This window comes from Heloderma suspectum, chromosome 4 (genome assembly GCF_057233095.1).
Source record: "Heloderma suspectum isolate Gila_16-S chromosome 4, 16-S_ref, whole genome shotgun sequence".
Lineage (NCBI taxonomy): Eukaryota > Metazoa > Chordata > Lepidosauria > Squamata > Helodermatidae > Heloderma > Heloderma suspectum.
In genome coordinates this window covers 101,361,538-101,380,724 of record NC_139461.1, presented here as the reverse complement: position 1 = coordinate 101,380,724, position 19,187 = coordinate 101,361,538, and the positions used below count along the sequence as shown (strand labels likewise).

Genomic DNA, 19,187 nt, shown 5'->3' with positions numbered 1-19,187 from the left:
TGATTTCCCCCACCCAAAGCTGGTGTTGTGGGGGCGGAGGGGCGGCAGAGATCCATAACAGGAACATGGTGTGTGTGGGGGAGGGGGGGCGGTTACCCTTTGCCTCTGCCACAATTGTGATCCAAATCATGGCTCCCATGGTGCCAATCAGTGCTTTCCTTCAATTGCAGATAGTAGGCATGTGGGCCACAATTCAGATTGCATCTGCAGTGGGAGCAAACAGTTAAACCCCCTCCCCACACACACACACCTAGGGACCTAGGGTCCCTAGGTCCCTATCCATCTGTCCCCCCTGCCCCCGCCACTCCTACACCAGTATTTATTGAAAAAAATCAGGCACAGAAGGGCTAAAAAAAACGAATAATGTATTATCTAATTATACATGCATTTTACCTTTCTTCGGGTGCAATCCTATGGGGATAGGCGGCCCCCTCTGAACTTGGAGGCGACCACCTATCCAATGCAGGGCAGGAGAAGCATGGAGGGCATCGTTCCCGCCATGCTTCTCCTGCCCTGCATTTGAGCCTAGACAGCTGATTGCAATTAAGGAGATTGGAGAACCAAATTAGATCCACGAAACTTAAAATAGCAGACCTAGAAGACAGAAGTCAACATATAAACATTTGTGTGCGAGGGTTGGTAGAATCTGTGGAGTGGGGTGATATGATAGGATTCCTCATAGACTGGTTTAACTCCCTAGTCCCAGACACCCCCCTGAAAAGAACAGATTTTGAAAGAGCACACAGAGTTACAATTTCAAGAATAAGTGGCACTGTAAAGCCAAGAGACATTATAGTGTGTTTTGCAAGATAGGCAGTGAAAGACAATTTCCTTAGACACGTCTGGAAACTTCCATCCCTAAATTATAAGGAACATGCAGTAATGTTCATGCAAGACCTAAGCTCTGAAATGCTTAGAAGAAGACATTCTCTGCAACCAGTTACACAAAAACTTCAGGAAGTTAAAGTTAAATATCACTGGGGGTTTCCTTTCAAACTAATTGTGCAAAGTGAAAATAAAACTTATGTTGCAACTTCATTAAAAGAAGCACTGAGAATTTTGGAAGATTTACAGCTGGAACGCCCAAGTGAGATTAACGACACCGACAATACAGATAAGGTATCAGAAGAAGAAGGACGAGGAGAAAATGGTGAAAGTGAGTGGCGCACATATCACAGGAGGACAGCAGGAAGGAAGAAAAATCAAAGAACAAGACAAATAACTGAAATTCTAAGCTGTCCCAAACTTCCCAGACAAGCAAAATTTAAATGAAAGTTAAAGGAGTGAACAATCAACTTTAATTTAACATGTTAGATAAGTTATGATGATCCTATATTATTAATGGGTTATATGAGTTTAAAACGAAGAATGTTAAAAATAAGTGATTTTAAAATTTGAGATACCCAATGAGATGAAACTGTACATTATGCTATAAAGAGATAAATATTCAAGTAAAAGAGGAGTTGAATACGATGTGCGTGTTTACTTAAAGAAGGGTAAATTGTATATAGGCGTGGGTGTGGGGAGAGAGAAGATGTACCCCCTCAAGGTGCCACAGTATGGCATGGATATAGTTAATCCATGCCGTCCCACTTTGGATATGAGTGGGACTCTCATATGATACCCACACAGTTTCAGTTTTATTTAAATGTTTGGACGGAGGGCTTAAAACAATATATGGAGAGGAAAATACAGGGTAGGTAGAGAAGTATTAGAACAGTGAATGAATATGGCTACAAAAGGGGATGTTAAAATTTACACATTTAATGTTAGAGGAATGGGAGATCCTATCAAACGAAGGGGAGTTGCGAATTATATAAGAGATGCATCATAGCAAAAAAGAAGACAGATGATTGAAACACAGATATTATGGGCAGCACTATTCAGGACCGGGTAATTCTAAGTCACCCCTTCATGGATCACTGCCTTGTTGTGGCAAAGGGGCTTGCGTAACTCAGTGAAGCCATAAGCTATGCCGTGCAGGGCCACCCAAGACGGACAGGTCATGGCAGAGAGTTCTGACAAAATGTGGTCCACTGGAGAAGGAAATGGCAACCCACTCCAGTATTCTTGCCAAGAAAACCCCATGGAACGTATCACAAGGCTAAAAGAGATGACACCGGAAGATGAGCCCCTCAGGTCGGAAGGTGTCCAATATACTACAGGGGAAGAGCAGAGGGTATTTCCAAGTAGCACCAGAAAGAGTGAAGCGGCTGGGCCAAAGCCGAAAGGACACTCAGCTGTGGATGTGTCTGGTGGTGAAAAGAAAATCCGATGCTGTAAAGAACAATACTGTTTAGGAACCTGGAATGTTAGATCAATGAATCAAGGTAAGCTGGAGGTGGTCAAACATGAGATGCCAAGATTGAACATCGACATCTTGGGAATCAGCGAACTAAAATGGACAGGAATGGGCGAATTTAATTCAGGTGACCATCATATCTACTATTGTGGGCAAGAATCCCTTAGAAGAAATGGAGTAGCACTCATAGTCAACAAAAGGGTGGGAAAAGCAGTACTGGGGTACAATCTTAAAAATGATAGAATGATCTCAGTACGAATCCAAGGCAAACCATTCAACATCACAGTAATTCAAGTCTATGCCCCAACCACTGAGGCCGAAGAAGCTAAGGTTGATCGGTTCTATGAAGACCTCCAACACCTTCTAGAACTAACACCAAAAAAAGATGTCCTCTTCATCATAGGGGACTGGAATGCTAAAGTAGGAAGTCAAGAAATCACCGGGATAACAGGCAAGCATGGCCTTGGTGTACAAAATGAAGCAGGACAAAAGCTAATAGAGTTTTGCCAAGAGAACACGCTGATCATAGCAAACACTCTTTTCCAACAGCACAAGAGGCAACTCTACACATGGACATCACCAGATGGTCAATATCGAAATCAGATTGATTATGTCCTTTGCAGCCAAAGATGGAGAAGCTCCATACAGTCAGTAAAAACAAGACCTGGAGCTGACTGTGGCTCAGATCATGAGCTGCTTCTTGCAAAATTTTGGCTGAAATTGAAGAACGTCGGGAAAACCACTAAACCATTCAGGTATGACCTAAATCATATCCCTTATGACTATACAGTGGAGGTGAGGAATAGATTTCAGGGATTAGACCTGATAGACAGAGTGCCTGAGGAACTATGGACGGAGGTCCGTAACATTGTTCAGGAGGCAGCAACTCAATCCATCCCAAAGAAAAAGAAATGCAAGAAAGCCAAGTGGCTGTCTGATGAGGCTTTATAAGTAGCTGAGGAAAGAAGGGAAGCAAAAAGCAAGGGAGAAAGGGGAAGATATATCCAACTGAATGCAGAGTTCCAGAGAATAGCAAGGAGAGACAAGAAGGCCTTCTTAAATGAACAATGCAAGGAAATCGAGGAAAACAACAGAATGGGAAAGACTAGAGATCTCTTCAAGAAAATTGGAGATCTCAAGGGAATGTTTTGTGCAAAGACGGGCATGATAAAGGACAAAGAAGGCAGGGACCTCATAGAAGCAGATGAGATTAAGAAGAGGTGGAAAGAATACACAGAAGAACTATACAGGAAAGATCTTAATGTCCTTGATAGCCATGATAGTAATGTCCTTGATAGCCATGATAGTGCGGTCACTGAACTTGAGCCAGACATCCTCGAGAGTGAAGTCAAGTGGGCCTTAGGAAGCATTAGTAACAACAAAGCTAGCGGAGATGACAGTATTCCAGCTGAGCTATTTAAAATCCTAAAAGATGATGCTGTTAAAGTGCTGCATTCAATATGCCAACAAATTTGGAACACTCAGCAATGGCCGCAAGACTGGAAAAGGTCAGTTTACATTCCAATTCCAAAGAAGGGCAACGCCAAAGAGTGTTCAAACTACCGCACAATTGCGCTCATTTCACATGCCAGCAAGGTGATGCTCAAAATCCTACAAGCTAGGCTTCAGCAGTATGCGAACCGAGAACTACCGGAAGTACAAGCTGCGTTTCGAAGAGGCAGAGGAACTGGAGATCAAATCGCCAACATTCGCTGCATCATGGAGAAAGCAAGAGAATTCCAGAAAAATGTCTATTTCTGCTTCATTGACTACGCTAAAGCCTTTGATTGTGTGGATCACAACCAACTGTGGCAAATTCTGAAAGAGATGGGAGTACCAGACACCTTACCTGTCTCCTGAGAAACCTGTACGAGGGTCAAGAAGCAACAGTCAGAACCAGACATGGAACAACCGATTGGTTCAAAATTGGGAAAGGAGTACGACAAGGCTGCATATTGTCACCCTGCTTATTTAACTTATATGCAGAGTACATCATGAGAAATGCCGGGTTGGATGAATCAGAGGTCGGAATTAAGATTGCCGGGAGAATTATCAACAACCTCCGATATGCAGACGATACCACCCTAATGGCAGAAAGTGAAGAGGATCTAAAGAGCCTCTTGTTGAGTGTGAAAGAGGAGAGTGCAAAAGCTGGTTTGAAACTCAACATTAAAGAAACGAAGATCATGGCATCTGGCCCTATCACTTCCTGGCATATAGAAGGGGAAGAAATGGAAGCAGTGACAGATTTTACTTTCTTGGGCTCCAAGATCACTGCAGACGGTGACTGTAGCCATGAAATTAAAAGACGCTTGCTCCTTGGGAGGAAAGCTATGGCAAACCTAGACAGCATAGTAAGAAGCAGAGACATCACCTTGCCAACAAAGGTCCATCTAATCAAAGCTATGGTTTTCCCAGTAGTAATGTATGGCTATGAGAGCTGGACTATAAGGAAGGCTGAGTGCCGAAGAATTGATGCTTTCGAACTGTGGTGCTGGAGAAGACTCTTACGAGTCCCCTGGACTGCAAGGAGGTCCAATCAGTCCATTCTAAAGGAAATCAACCCTGAGTGCTCATTGGAAGGACAGATACTGAAGCTGAAGCTCAAATATTTTGGCCACCTAATGCGAAGAGAAAACTCTCTGGAAAAGACCCTGCTGCTGGGAAAGACTGAAGGCAAAAGGAGAAGGGGACAGCAGAGGATGAGATGGCTAGATAGCATCACCGATGCAATGAATATGAACCTGAGCACACTCCGGGAGAGTGCGCAGGACAGGAAGGCCTGGCGTGCTATGGTCCATGGGGTCACGAAGAGTCGGACACGACTGAACGACTGAACAACAACAACAATTCTAAGTCAAGAGGGGTAGCAATAATTTTTTAAACTGCATTTTTATTTCAAAAAGAGAAAATAGTGAGAGATCCACAAGGATGTTGCAACTTTGTGAAAGGGAATTATGGGAACAAAATATTTACATTTGCCTCTATTTATGCACCAAACATGAAATAAATTAAATTTTTAAGAGATACTCTTAAAAAATTAGACAAATTTAAACAAGGAGAAATTACAATAGGGGGCGACCTAAATTGGATTCATACAGATTCTCTAGATAAAAGAAGTAATAAAAACATAAAGGACAAAATAAAAGGAAATAAATTGGCAAAATTGTTACAGGAATTCAACCTTATTGATGCCGGGAGAGTAGATAATCCACAGAAGATTGACTTCACTTATTATTCACATAGACATAATACTTATTCTAGTATAGATTTAATTTAATATAAGCTAATTTAACGCAAAATATTGTAAAAGCAGAAATTGGCATAAAAAAAATATCCAATCATTCACCTGTTTGGGTAGATTTAAATATTCTTGGACAGCAACCAACTACTTACACGTGGAGCTTTAATACTTAATCTTACTAACTAAATCAGAATCTAGGAAAAAAATTACAAGAAGGTATACAGAATTTCTTTAAAGAAAACATAACTGTAGGAATGCCAACGCATATAATATGGGACACATTAAAATCTGTACTGAGAGGCCAGTGTATTCAGGAGATTAAAGAAGAACATTAACTATGAAAAATTAAAATTACAGGCAGAAATAAAAGAACTTGAAATGAAACATAAAAAAACAGGATCAAAAAGATCTGTAATGATCTGGAAAAGATTTAGATATCATTGAATTAGATTTCATCACAACAAAATCATTATATGTGTAAAACAGAATCATTATGAATTTGGCAATAAGAGTTCAAAATTACTAGTGAATACACTGAGAAGATGTAAAAACAAATAAAATTGCAACAGTAGAATGCAGTATTACTCAAATACATAGTAGAGAGCAAATAGCAGAACAGTTTGCTAAATATTATGAAAAATTATATTCTTCAGATAAACTATCTGATAAATGAATTGGTGAATACTTACAAAAATTAAATATTCCAGAATTGAAGAATAAACATAAAAATATTCTAAGTAAGCCAATTGAAAGTAAAGAAATAGAAGATGTGATAACAAAATTAAAGACTGGGAAATCTCCAGGTATAGACGGATATGGTCCAGAATTTTATAAACAATTTAAAGATTTGCTACTACCGTACATGACAATATTATTCAATCAGATAATGAAATGGGAGAAATCACCATTATCATGGGAAAATGCAAGGATCACAGTGATTTTAAAATCAGGTAAGCAAACAGATCAATTAGATTCATATCACCCAATAGCGTTATTAAATCAAGACACAAAGTTATTCACTGCAGTCTCTGCATCCCAACTGAGCACTATAATAAAAGAATATGTCTCCCCTGATCAATCGGGATTTATACCCCAAAGACAAATAGACCCAATACGAAGAATGCTGAATGCCATTCATATTAGTAAAAAGAAAGAAACACCATTAACAATTCTATCCCTCGATGCACAGAAAGTATTCGACCATTTGGAATGGGGTTTTATATCTGGACTCCTGGGGAAATTAAATATTGGACAACACTTTATGAAAGCGAAACAGTCAGTTTATCAAAGATCAAAAGCTGCAGTGAGAGTAAATGGATTTGGTTCAAGGAGTTTCTTTCTGGGCAGAGGAACTAAACAGGGTTGCCCTTTGTCACCCTTGCTTTTTATCCTTTCTTTAGAACCTTTGGCAACGGCCATGAAGACTAATAATATCAGAGGCCTAGAAATAAATGGTGAAATACATAAGATCAATATGTTCACTGATGATGTGGCAATATTAACTACAAATCCAAAAGATGCTTTGCCAAAATTAATGAGAGAAATTTATGAGTATGGAGCAGTGGCAGGACGCATCAATTATAAAAAATATGGATTACTACATATAAATATTAAACCCAAAGCAAAATATGAAATTCAAAATTGTATAGGTATTTCAACAATCTATAAATCATTTAAATATCTGGGAGTAACTATTCCAAAAAAGTTAAACAAACTTCAGCAGTTGAATTTCTATCCAGTGATCAGACAAATAAAAAAAGATATTAAAAGGTGGTCTCGCATACATTTACAAATTATGGGCAGAACTAGCACTATAAAAATGGTAGCACTGCCAAAATTAAATTATTTCTTTCACTCCCTATAACAATTGACTCAAAGGATTTGGCACAGTGGCAAAAAATATTTACAAATTTTATCCATCAAGGTAAAAGACCAAGGCTAGCCAAAAGCCTGAGGCAAAAAAGATTAGATCAAGGGGGATGGGGAGAGCCAAATATACAAAAATATTATGAAGCATATCAATTAAGAACCATAGTATCATATTTGGAGGGAACCTCAGAGAAATTATGGCTAGGTATGGAAGCAACAAGGAAATACGTACAATTAATTGAAAAAATTATATTCGGAGGGGGGGGGGAATAACAGACTCCGAATGGGTAGATAATCCCTTTTTACATGTTACTTTAAACATTTGGGAAAAAATAGAAAAATTAATCCCAGATATTTCCCCTTTGCTTTCATTCATGTTTTATCCTGGCTTCTCATATTTAGATAAAGCAGAGCAATATGCCAAATGAGAGAAAAAGGATTATATAGTGTCAGGAATGCCCCTGCTGCCTTCTGAAATCCTCAAGAAGCCAGAATCAACATGCAGACAAAAGGGCTCCTTTCCAAGGCTTTATTTCCATTCAACCTAATGAAGCTTACAGATGTGAATTGCCTGAGACTAAGTGGAAATACAAATGAGCAACCTACCAGGGGATACTAAGACTTAGGATGGCAGTTGGTCTCCGTTTGGAGAAAAGCGCAGCAAGTCTCTGAACTTAAGGAGTAGGAGGGGAGCTTCTCCCCCTTTCCCTTGGGGCCTCAGGGTGCAGCTGTTGTCATCGTGCCAATCAAGCTTAGCACCTCTTCTCAGCGCCCACCACCTCTCGCTTGTCTCTGTGCCTCATGTCTAGAAGCTCAGGTTGTCCCTCCCTCTCCATACCAGGGTCACTGTCGCTCCCAGGAACGTGAGCGGGGGGGGGGGCTCTTCCTCCAGCTGCGCCTCTGAAAAATAAGCGGGTTCCTCTCCCATGGATCGTATCTCTTCCTCAGAATCAGAGCTGTTTTGGGACTCTATGGGCTCAGATCCAACCCTGACATATAAAATGCGAGATTTTTATGAATATGAAACCCCTCTTACTGTAGCAAAATTAAAAGAAAAACTTCAGGGACTACAAATAAATTAGATTCTTTTTCATCAATTACATTATCTTATTATGAATTCTACAGTAAGGCAAAATATGATTGGAAATATGACTAAATTTGAACGCATTATATGGAACATATGAATAATATGAAAGGACTAATCTCTAGAATATATTCACACTTAATTGAAATAGATACAAGTATGTCAACAGGATTGAAAATAATATGGGAAGATGATGTTGGAATAAAAATAGACCAAGATATATGGAACAAATTATGGACGACTCAGTCAAGGAAAACTGTATCAATAATCCTTAGAGAAAATTCTTTAAAAATATTACACTGATGGTATATTACACCAGTGCGTCTAGCAAGGATAAATAATGCAAATATTACAAAATGTTGGAGAGATTTCAATCAGCAAGGTTTATATATTCATATGTGGTGGTCATGCCCTATTGTGTTACAGTTCTGGAAAAGGATATTTACAGAAATGGCAAACATCAGTCATCAAGTTCTCTATGCCACACCAGCATTAGGTTTATTAACAATTTGGGAGGAACAAAATGGAAAAGTGACATCTAAGGGACTGATAGTCTTTATGCTGATGGCAGCTTGCAGGGTAATAGAAAATGTTGGAAAAATGCAGTATTCTTAACATTAAATTCTTGGTATACAGAGCTGTGGCAAATAGCCATAGCAGAAAAATTGACACACCAACTTAGATTAGTTAAAGGTAAAGCTAAAGTATCTGATTTTTATAAAGTAGGGCGTGATTTTATTTCATATACAGACCAGCAAGGTATTCAATATCCGTCAAGGTCCTTCCTCAGATTATGGAAAAGAGAATAAATACAAATCGTAATACGAAGAATTCTATAAATCTCCAAGCCATTTATGGATTTAGTTCACATTTGTGATTGTAATGTAAAAGTGGAAAATGTGTTAAATATATTACCCTCTGTCAATAGAATTCAACTTTATGTATTTTTATTTTATTTTATTTTTTCTCTTCTCTTTTCTTTTGTTCATTTGTTCATGTTTTTATTGTATTTGGAAAATTAATTAAAATATTTAAAAGATTTTTACTGGTTAAACAGATGCATGCAATCTTGGACTTTTGTGGGCCTCTTTAGGGAGGGAATTCAATAAAATCTTGATGGTATCCTAATGGCTGTCTGCTGCTTGTTCTTGTACTGGGCACTCCTCCCAAGCTTTTCTGTGTTCTGTTTGTATTGTGTTGTAATTGAAACTGAGATTCCTGGCTCTGGGTCTAAAGTATTTTGTACTGACAGCATATGTGGAAAAGTAGTAAAAGTTCATTGTTGTTGTTGTTGTTCAGTCGTGTCCGACTCTTCGTGACCCCATGGACCATAGCACGCCAGGCCTTCCTGTCCTCTGCTCTCTCCCTGAGTGTGCTCAAGTTCATATTCATTGCATCGGTGATGCGATCTAGCCATCTCATCCTCTGCTGTCCCCTTCTCCTTTTGCCTTCAATCTTTCCCAGCATCAGGGTCTTTTCCAGGGAGTTTTCTCTTCGCATTAGGTGACTAAAATATTTGAGCTTCAGCTTGAGTATCTGCCCTTCCAATGAGCAGTCAGGGTTGATTTCCTTTAGGACTGACCGATTTGACTTCCTTGCAGTCCAGGGGACTCGTAAAAGTGTGCATCTGTGAGACAGAACAACCAAAGACTTTACAATACAGATACACAGTGGAATGCAAATTATGTTGTGGTGTTTCATTTTATAATCAGTTTTCAAAATAATGTATATACGTGCTCGTTGGTAATTGACCATATTAATCAGAAAGCGCTGTTGTCCTTACAACCTGCTGACAATTTGTGTAGAAACAAAAGCAAATCTAATTATATATGGCACAAAAGCAGGTTGTGTGCAACCTCTGTTTATTTCAGTGGAGTTCCTTCTGGAACAAGTTTAACTTCAAAAAAGTAGTTATCTTCATACATCTACATACAGGATTGAGAGCTAAACTACTAAGAAGGGCTGTAACTAAGAAATGCCCTTTTAAGAAATACCCTTTATTTGTGTATCCTGGAAAATTGCTCAGATGTGCAACTTTTTCACATTGCATCTCACCTGTGTATTAAAGACACATGATTACTTGTGAAATGTTGACCTGGAAAACGTAACTTGTGTCCCAGTGTGTGTATAGTATTATAAGTAATGCGTGTGCATCAGATAAAGGGACCAGGGAAGCATATATAATGATTTTTTGTGTGCATCTAATCTTATTGCTTAAACTTGTTTTGAAGGAATTATACCCTAAGGTTCATGCCTATACCTGTGAATGATGCTTCTCAAGCACTCAAAACAAGCCCCGAGAAAACCGAAGAGGCACTTCAGAAGGTATTGCCTATAGTTACCAATACGCAAATTGGGGTGGACAGGGAGAAACAAAGTAGCTAATATGTTGAAATGATCATGATTTCATGGTTGACTGAATAGAATTCTCCAGTGGACTTACTGAGCATTAATTTTCCCCCCATGGGCACATCTGAGCATGGTTTATGAGGTTAAGATAACCAAGAATCACAACAGCATGGAAATGTGCTTCCCTTCCACATAATACATGGGAAGTGAGAACAATGGCAGCAATGGTTGAATAGTGAAAAGTCCTATGTGGTACTAATTAAACAGTGATAATTTTAATGTACTTAACAGATAAAAATTGATGGTTATACTTGTGTGCATATTCCTAGGTACTTAGGGATATGTGTGTGTGCATGTCATTATTTTTAAAGTGTGTAAGATATTCCGCGCTGTGGCTGACGCAAAAGGCAACAAGGATTATGCCTACACAAATGCATGGTAATGAGCTAATAAGAGGATGCGTTTTAGAATGTTAGTGGACCTTGGTCTGTCGTTTTTCTGGAATGTTATAAATTTTGTTTTCTGGCAGGATTTTGTGTTTCTGTAATATGTCAGAAGTTTGGGTGTATGATGACACTGATGATTCTGATATTCCACTTTAGTTGTAAACATGCTGTGTTGCAGAAAGTTGTGTCTAATGTGTCTAGAATAAGGTGCCAATCTCTGATGAATAACTAAGGCTGAAATCCTATGCCGCTTAATAATTGAGTTAATTTGGAATAAGCCACAATTAATTCAATGGAACTTACTTCTGAGTAGACAGGTATAGGATTGCACTGTAAGGCATTAATTTTCTATGAACTGTGTGAAGTTACATTTCTTCGTTCTTGTCAACTAAAACAATGCATATGTGTGTTTGGATGCATGCTCAGGCATATAGATTCATAGATTACTTTGATTTCTGCTCTTAGATAGAAAACTATTTACTTCGCAATCATGAGACACGGAAATATTTACAGGAGCAAGCATATAGACTTCAGCAGGGTATAGTTACTAGCACTACGCAGCAGGTGGGTGCACTTTACACTTCTTTAAAAAACTAAGATAATTTTTAGTAGGTTGGATCCAAAGATGCCCTTCTGTGAACTTCCATTCATGGAAGAAGCTTGGATCCTATGGAAGTGTCCTTGAATACTAGTGGTGGGGAAGTTACTTTCATGGATCTCGTGCAGCCTCGTGCACCCGCTCTCATGCTGTTCTGGAGGGTCCCCAACCTTATGGAACAGATCTGAGGGGACCTGCAGGGGGAAGGAAAGAAATGAACCAGAGTGTGTCCCATTCTGTGAGCGGAGCTCCATAACTCTGGATCCAGCCCAGTGCACATAATCCTGAACATTGCATATTCCTCCCAAAATGTTAGCAATTGGGCAGTATAGCAATGTAACGAATGAAATAAAATGAAAATCAGGTTCTGGCCTCCCCAACACCATTCTAAGTCTGGAGCAAGATTGTTACCATAGAAGTGCAAGCTGAAGTTGGCCTCTTGCTGCAACCTTTTTGACTTACTGACAATAAATATGCTCTATCGTTCTTTACAGCGAGCACACAGAAGGAAATAAGATGACACAAAGGCGTTTGAACCTCAGTAATGTGGGGAGCCATAGACCACTAGACCTGTTCTCTTGTTATGTTTCAAGAAGAACTCTCATTCTGCCATGATTGTTGCAGTTTTCTTCTATTTTTAACTTCTGTAAACCATTGTTGATTGTTTATTGAAAGGTAGTATAAAAATCAGATAGATAAATGTAGACATGCAAAATATCAGTTCCACCATGTCCATGTGGACTGCTAAACCCAAGAAAAGATTACCACTTCATTGCTCTGTTCACATTACAGTTTAATATTTTATGTCTTCTTTCTGATGTGTTTTAATGTTCTGCTCCATCCCCATTTTGTTCCTATGTAGATGATTGACAGAATATGTGTCAAAGTACAAGACCACCTCAACTCATTAAGAAATTGTGGCATTGACACTATACAAGAAGATCTGAAATCAGCAGAAAGACTTATGAAAGATGCTAAGAACTCCAAAACAGTAAGTGGTGCCAGGTGCTTGGTGCTTCATATCACAGGTGTACCATCACTAGAATGGATGGTGTTAATATTTACTTTAATATGTATTAAGTTTTTTAAATAATATATTTTGTTTATGTTCATCTGCTTAACATGTATTTGTAGATATTGATGTTAACTGCCAGGTTACCTTGTTGCAATCTGTTTTACAGTTATTACCAAATCTGTATCATCTTGGTGGAGCTTCATGGGCAGGAGCAAATGGCTCCTTATCCAATCCAATTCAAGAGACACTAGAATCAATGGCTGGGGAGGTCACCAGGGTGGTTGATGATCAGCTCAAGGTATTGACTAATAAAGAATTGGTGTCAGAAAAAGAAATGTGGGATGTTGCCTGAAGAGGAAGACAACCATCATAATTTTCCTTTACTGTTTTTGTGTGTGTGTGTGTGTAAATCTCTGAGTGTAACAGGCATGAGATCTGGGAACTTCTATAAACCCCGGTTACATCATTCAGTTTTGGCTCCAGATTTTGAGAGGCACTTTGGGCAAGATGCCCTAAGTAGGCCCATCTTCTTTCCACTGACCATTAGCTTGTCCCTTACCTCTGGGCCCAATCCACACCATTGCATAAAAGGAGAGGTTTAGGCAAGGGAGGCTGCCGCTGCTTCTTTTCCTTGCTCATTTCACTGCTCATACACTTAGAGAGGTCAAGTGGATGGACAGCAACAGCAAGGACAAAGGGGAGAGCTAGGGGCCTCTGATTCAGCAGTGGGCAGCTGCTAGGGTATGGGCCTCAGCAGGTGCCTAGCGATGCTGGCCCTGACATGATTGATATTGAAAATGAGAGAGTAGGTAAACTGCCATTCCGAAAATCAATCACTCCTTAAAAAGTATTCAATAGAAGTAGTAATACTTGGTATAAAATAAACTCCTGGGAAACAAAGAGAGGATATACCACACCATATTAGAGAACCATTTAGCCTAGCAGGGCCATTTGTATCAACCAGCCCCTGGAGATATAATCAGAAGAACACTTACAGTGGAGATGAACATCCTTAAATCAGGATTTCCTATTGTCACTCTGGTCAGACAACAGTAAATAGCAGTCTCACCACAATGATTCCAAGAAACATCTTTTTTCTCATTGCCCAGTTCCTAGGCAAAGTGCAGTAGCATAGGTAACCTTGTAAGGGCAGTTAGAGAACTAAGGGAAACATCATCTATCCAGTCATGAACAGAGCAATACCTAAAAATCACTGGAGGTTTTTCACCATCAGCAATATCTGTGTGAAAACATAATCCTCACGCATAAAAATGGTAGAATTTCTCCCACAGTGAATTCTGGTTCCAACTGTGTGAACTTAATATTTGTGAACTTAAGCAGCAGCTCTAAAACTGCAGATTGGACTTCTGCTCATGTGAGACAAAAAGAAAATGCTTTAGTCAGTGGGAAGGTAATGAAGAACTATAGAAATACCGCATTACTAATTATTTTTGTCTAAATTAAAGAAATTAATGAGGAGGAAAATGTTTCAATTTAGAGAGATTTTAGTTCCCTTTACCCTTTTTATATGAAGGTTTTACATAACAGTTTTATTCAAATCCCAGCATGCCAAAGATAAACAAAGTTAACACTCTCCACAAGATTCCAGAGTATAGAGCTTCCAGGCATGCAGCCCCAATCCTATGTATTGATGCTTGAAAGTAAATCCCATTGTATGGTTACCAGCTTGAGAACAAGCCAGGATATTAAGCAATGGTTTGAAGGTGGTTTAATATTCTGCCATGTTCTGAACCTGGTAATAGTGGGTTCCCATTTTTCCAAAGTGGGAAACTACAGTGAATTAGGGTCTTCCTGGTTTGATTGCTTGTGCCGCAAAGAGAGAAGGGGCTTCATGCATGGGTTAAAAGTTCATTCGTATCTCATCCCAAGTCAAGGTATGATCATCCAAACAGAGCCATAGAGTTGGAAAGGCCCTCTCTTCCAGCCTTCTCCCATAAGGCAGGACCATGTAGAACGTGATGAAGTCATACCCACAGCAGCACCAAGGGGGAAGCTCTTAAGAGGAATCCTTTAATCGAAGTCTAGTATGTGGGAAGGCACCAAACACTGCAGCATTAAAATAAAAGATCTTACAACCTTTTAACCCATTACTTTAGTCCCTGCGAGTTGTTTTGAGCTCCTGATGCTTTGTATTTTGTATTGGGATTTTATACTGCCCTGCTTTTCAGTTATTTACTGTGATTTCTATTGCTTTATTATGTTTTAACTGTTGTACAATACCAGAGAACAAGTTTTATGAGGCCTTTAATAATTAACAAAAATGCTGGGAAATGTATAAGATGGGAACTCCTAATGGGTCCGCCAGTGTGTGAGGTGTGAGTTTAGCTTTGTCCTGGCTTCCCAACTGAAATGACAGATGTGCAAACTAGTTAACTTAATGGTGGCTCAGCTGCCAATCTTGCCCCTCCCCGTGCTTCAGGTGGGGTTACCTGCCTTTTTAAAAGTGCCATATGAATGTTTATACATTCATTTGTCATCTTGTTCTACAACAAAGGATATGTGGTTGGGTATTTATAAACCCATAGCTACTTCGGTGATTGGAGGGCGGGAAATTCTTAATCATATCACAGTTGCCATCCAATCAGCATCATACACAGCCAACTTCTGCAATAAATATACATATTTTTTTTTGCCTCAGAACTCAGCTATGGAAGTATGTAGTGATATGAATGAGATAGTGTCACGGTCCATATGGTTTCTTTTAAAAGCTTGCTTTTTGTTACAGACACTGCTTGAGTCTATGGTGGATGCAGCAGAAAACCTCTGTCCAAGTGCAATGAAAAAAGCACATATAAGGCAAGACTTGATTGAGGCATGCACTGAAAAGATTTCCATTCCACGGACCTTTGTTAAAAATGTTCTCTTGGAGCAGTCTGGTATTGACATCCTTAATAAAATTAGGTAAGTCAATCTGCTTTTTATGTTCTTCTGTGGAAGCAGTGCACGTACTTAAATTGTACATTTTTGAAAGCAGACACCTGTTCCTGGAGAGACTGTGTAGCTCAGTGGTGGAGCACATGCATATCCACATAGGGCTAAGAAAGAGCCCTGCCTGAAACATTGGAGAGCTACTGCCAGTCAGAAATATTGAGCTAGATGGACCTGCAATTTGACTTGGTATAAGGCAGCTTCCTATGTTCCTGTGGAGTGGCCAATAGTTAATACAGGTTGTTTTAGACCAGGGGTGCAGAATCTCAGGCCTGGGGGCCAAAGAGTTTTGTCCTTAAAGTTCACCTAAAAATAACGTTAAATAAATAAATAAAATACCCAATCTGGCTCCCTAGATGACCATGGCCCCTTCCTCTGGCTTCACCTCCTTTCCCTGAATCACTAATCGTTTGGTGGTTTCCTGGGTTTTGTGCAATTCCCCCTCCCCATTTTAAAAGGTTGAAATGCCTCTCCTAACTTAGTTGCTGATGGTAAGTACTTTAGTTTGAACTAAAATATGCTATTTTGGAATTTTTAGCCCTGCCCCTTTAACCTTTTGGCACCGGCCCCCTTTTATCTTCAGCCCTGCCCACTGCTGGAATGTGGCTGTCAAGATCTTCTTCCAAATGGCATTTGGCCCTCGGATTGAAAGAGGTTCTGCACTCCTGTTCTAGACGTAACATCCGTTACTGCCTACCTTCTAAGGCAGCCTTCTCCAACCAGCTGTCCTCCAGATGTTTTGGAGTACAATTCCCACCAGCCCGAACCAGAATGACCAATGGTCAAGGATGATGGGAGTTGTAGTCCAAAACATCTGGAGGAAGCCAGGTTAGGGAAAGCTACTCTAAGGCAAATACTAATGCCCTGGATGTCCAACTGTTTTATTCTTTGCTTATCTCCTAGGTAGGTTCTAATGCATGCACTAGTTTCTTTTATGTCCAGCTTTGGGCATGCCAAAGCTGCATTTGACTGCTTTGCGGACATAGGCTGTGTGGCAAATGTCCATCCGGGGATTTGTTAATCTTATCATATGTAGGAACAGATATTCCGGCTACAGTGCCATAGATAATGTTAACTTATACCTTATTTCAATATTTTGTTTTAGACATGGTTTACCAGCATTAGAAAAAAATTCTTAGACATGATGATAAACCCAGGTTGGGGGAAAATCCTTCCCATGAAATCTCTACAGAATACAAATTTAACAAAGAAATATTGATTTACTGTCTCAGTATTACCTACATGTGTTTTTTTATTACACCAATTAGCCTCTGTTTGATATCTTCTTGTTTAACACTAAAGCAACAGCCATGAGATTAGTTGTTACAAAAATGTAAACGTGTTAGTTTTTGCAGCTTACAGCCTGATCCTATTAAACTGGAGTAGTACAAGCAGTGGCAAATGTCACCAGATCTGCCATAGCAATGTGTTCCTTCCAAGGGAACCTGAGCAGTCCAGCTCTACTCCATATCAGAAAACTGTTCCTCTCAATAGTGTAAGACTGGTGCAGGTTGCCCAAGCATCCGTGGCTCAGTAGGTTAGTAGGACACTCTGAGGGTCATCTGTCCCTACCCTCTTCTTGCATTTTGCAACTTGATGCCAATGACATGGGCAGCCATACACTGGAGCTGAGGCCATATGCAGAATTGCCATGACTTCATGAGCTATGGTATGTAACAATATTGGTGGTTTATTTGAAGCTCTCTAAGAGGAATCGGACCCTATGAGAAAGAACATTGACAAGCCACTTTAAGGTTTTGCAGTATTGTAAATACAAGTACTTCAGGTTAAGGGGTTTTCACATTACATTGTAAAAAGTACCGTGTGCAGCCAAGTAACAATGAGAGTGGATAGTACAGAAGTAACGAATTAGGTTCCTTGTTGCAAATGGAAGGCTATGAACAAGGGAGCAGGAAACATATTCCAGATGTAATTCTTGAAACAAAATTCACTTCAAGCGAGATTTATTTCTTGCAACACGTTTGAGTGCATTGTTGCTTAAATATTAACAGGTGCTTTATATTCCATTCATCATCTAGATGTTTTCATTCCTGGTGTTAGAAATCATTTCATGCATTTGGTGAAAGATTGCGCACCATTCTGTCTGTGTGTTTTCTCTAAGATTAAAATTAATAATCATTTTTATGAAATGTCTTCTCTGCTGCATGTATATTCCTATATTTCTCTTAGGACATCTATATAATTCTTACACCATACAACAGTATTGTAAATGATAGGAGGATGTTCTTGTGTGAATTAATCGTTTATATTCTCATTTTCAACTTCCACACAGTGAAGTGAAGCTGACAGTTGCCTCATTTCTCTCAGACCAAATAGTAGATGGGATCCTTGACGCCCTGTCACATTGCCATCATAGGCTGGTGAGTGTCTGCACAGGTCTAAATATTTCAAGATATTATAACAGCTCAGCATGATGTGCTTGCTATGCTGCTCTCACTTGCACTATGGCTTCCACTATGGCTCATCTCTCTGTAACGTGTTGTAGTTACAAGAATGCCACAATAATACCCATAATATCCAAAATATCTGTATGAGTCTGTTTGCATTGATCCTGCTTGAGCCTGTTTGCATCGATTGTGATAGGGTAGCAAGGTGAATGACATGATACCCTTCTTTAGGCAGGGTTTAGAATGACAGAAAGCTCAGCTAGATATAAATTTAAAAACAGGCCTATGGTGTGGCACACTTGCACAATCTTGATCAGATGAACCCATGCTGTATAGTCAGGGAACTGTTATTCAGAAGTTCTTATCTGTGACTGGAATATAGGAAAACAGTGTCATTTTGGAGCAAAATAGAATATTTCTTTGCTATTTCCTGTTAGGCCTACTGGCCCCAAAATGAGCATAGTTAAATGTGCACCTTGAATTTCAGGAAAGCTGATTTTAATAAGCTCAAGAAGTGCTAGGTAAAATTCAGTGGCTAAACATACTAGCTGGGAAAGTAAACCAAGATGGGGTAGGAGTTTATGAAGAAGGATATACTAAAGGCAGTTAGGGGAGAAGGGAAATAAATGCACAGGCTTGGCAGTAGTACATGTGAAAAGGAGTTCAAGGTTGTAGCTGATCACCAGGTGAACATAAGTCATCAGTATGGAGTGGCTGCAAAAAAGGTGAATGCAGTTTTAAGCTGTATTAATAGAAAAACATTGACAAGTCATAGGAAGTCATTGTTCCTCTTTATTCTGCACTAGTCAGACCTCATCGCGACCACTGTGGTCAGTTTCGAGTACCACATTTTAAGAAGGATGTAGAGAAATTGGAACAGGCTCAGAGGAATGTAACGAAGATGGTCAGTGGCATGGAAAACA

At 39.5% G+C, this 19,187-nt stretch overlaps 1 protein-coding gene across 2 annotated transcripts in view; it reads left to right on the top strand.

Moving 5' to 3' along the window:
- Window positions 1-19,187, top strand: part of CARMIL1 (capping protein regulator and myosin 1 linker 1) — a 239,530-nt gene that overhangs the window by 179,537 nt on the left and 40,806 nt on the right. For both annotated transcript variants that reach the window (XM_084850112.1, XM_084850111.1), the window contains exons 23-28: window positions 10,731-10,824; window positions 11,760-11,858; window positions 12,755-12,883; window positions 13,074-13,205; window positions 15,654-15,829; window positions 18,150-18,237. In XM_084850112.1, coding sequence (XP_084706238.1) covers window positions 10,731-10,824; window positions 11,760-11,858; window positions 12,755-12,883; window positions 13,074-13,205; window positions 15,654-15,829; window positions 18,150-18,237 — 718 coding nt within the window. The remainder of the gene's footprint in view (window positions 1-10,730; window positions 10,825-11,759; window positions 11,859-12,754; window positions 12,884-13,073; window positions 13,206-15,653; window positions 15,830-18,149; window positions 18,238-19,187) is intronic.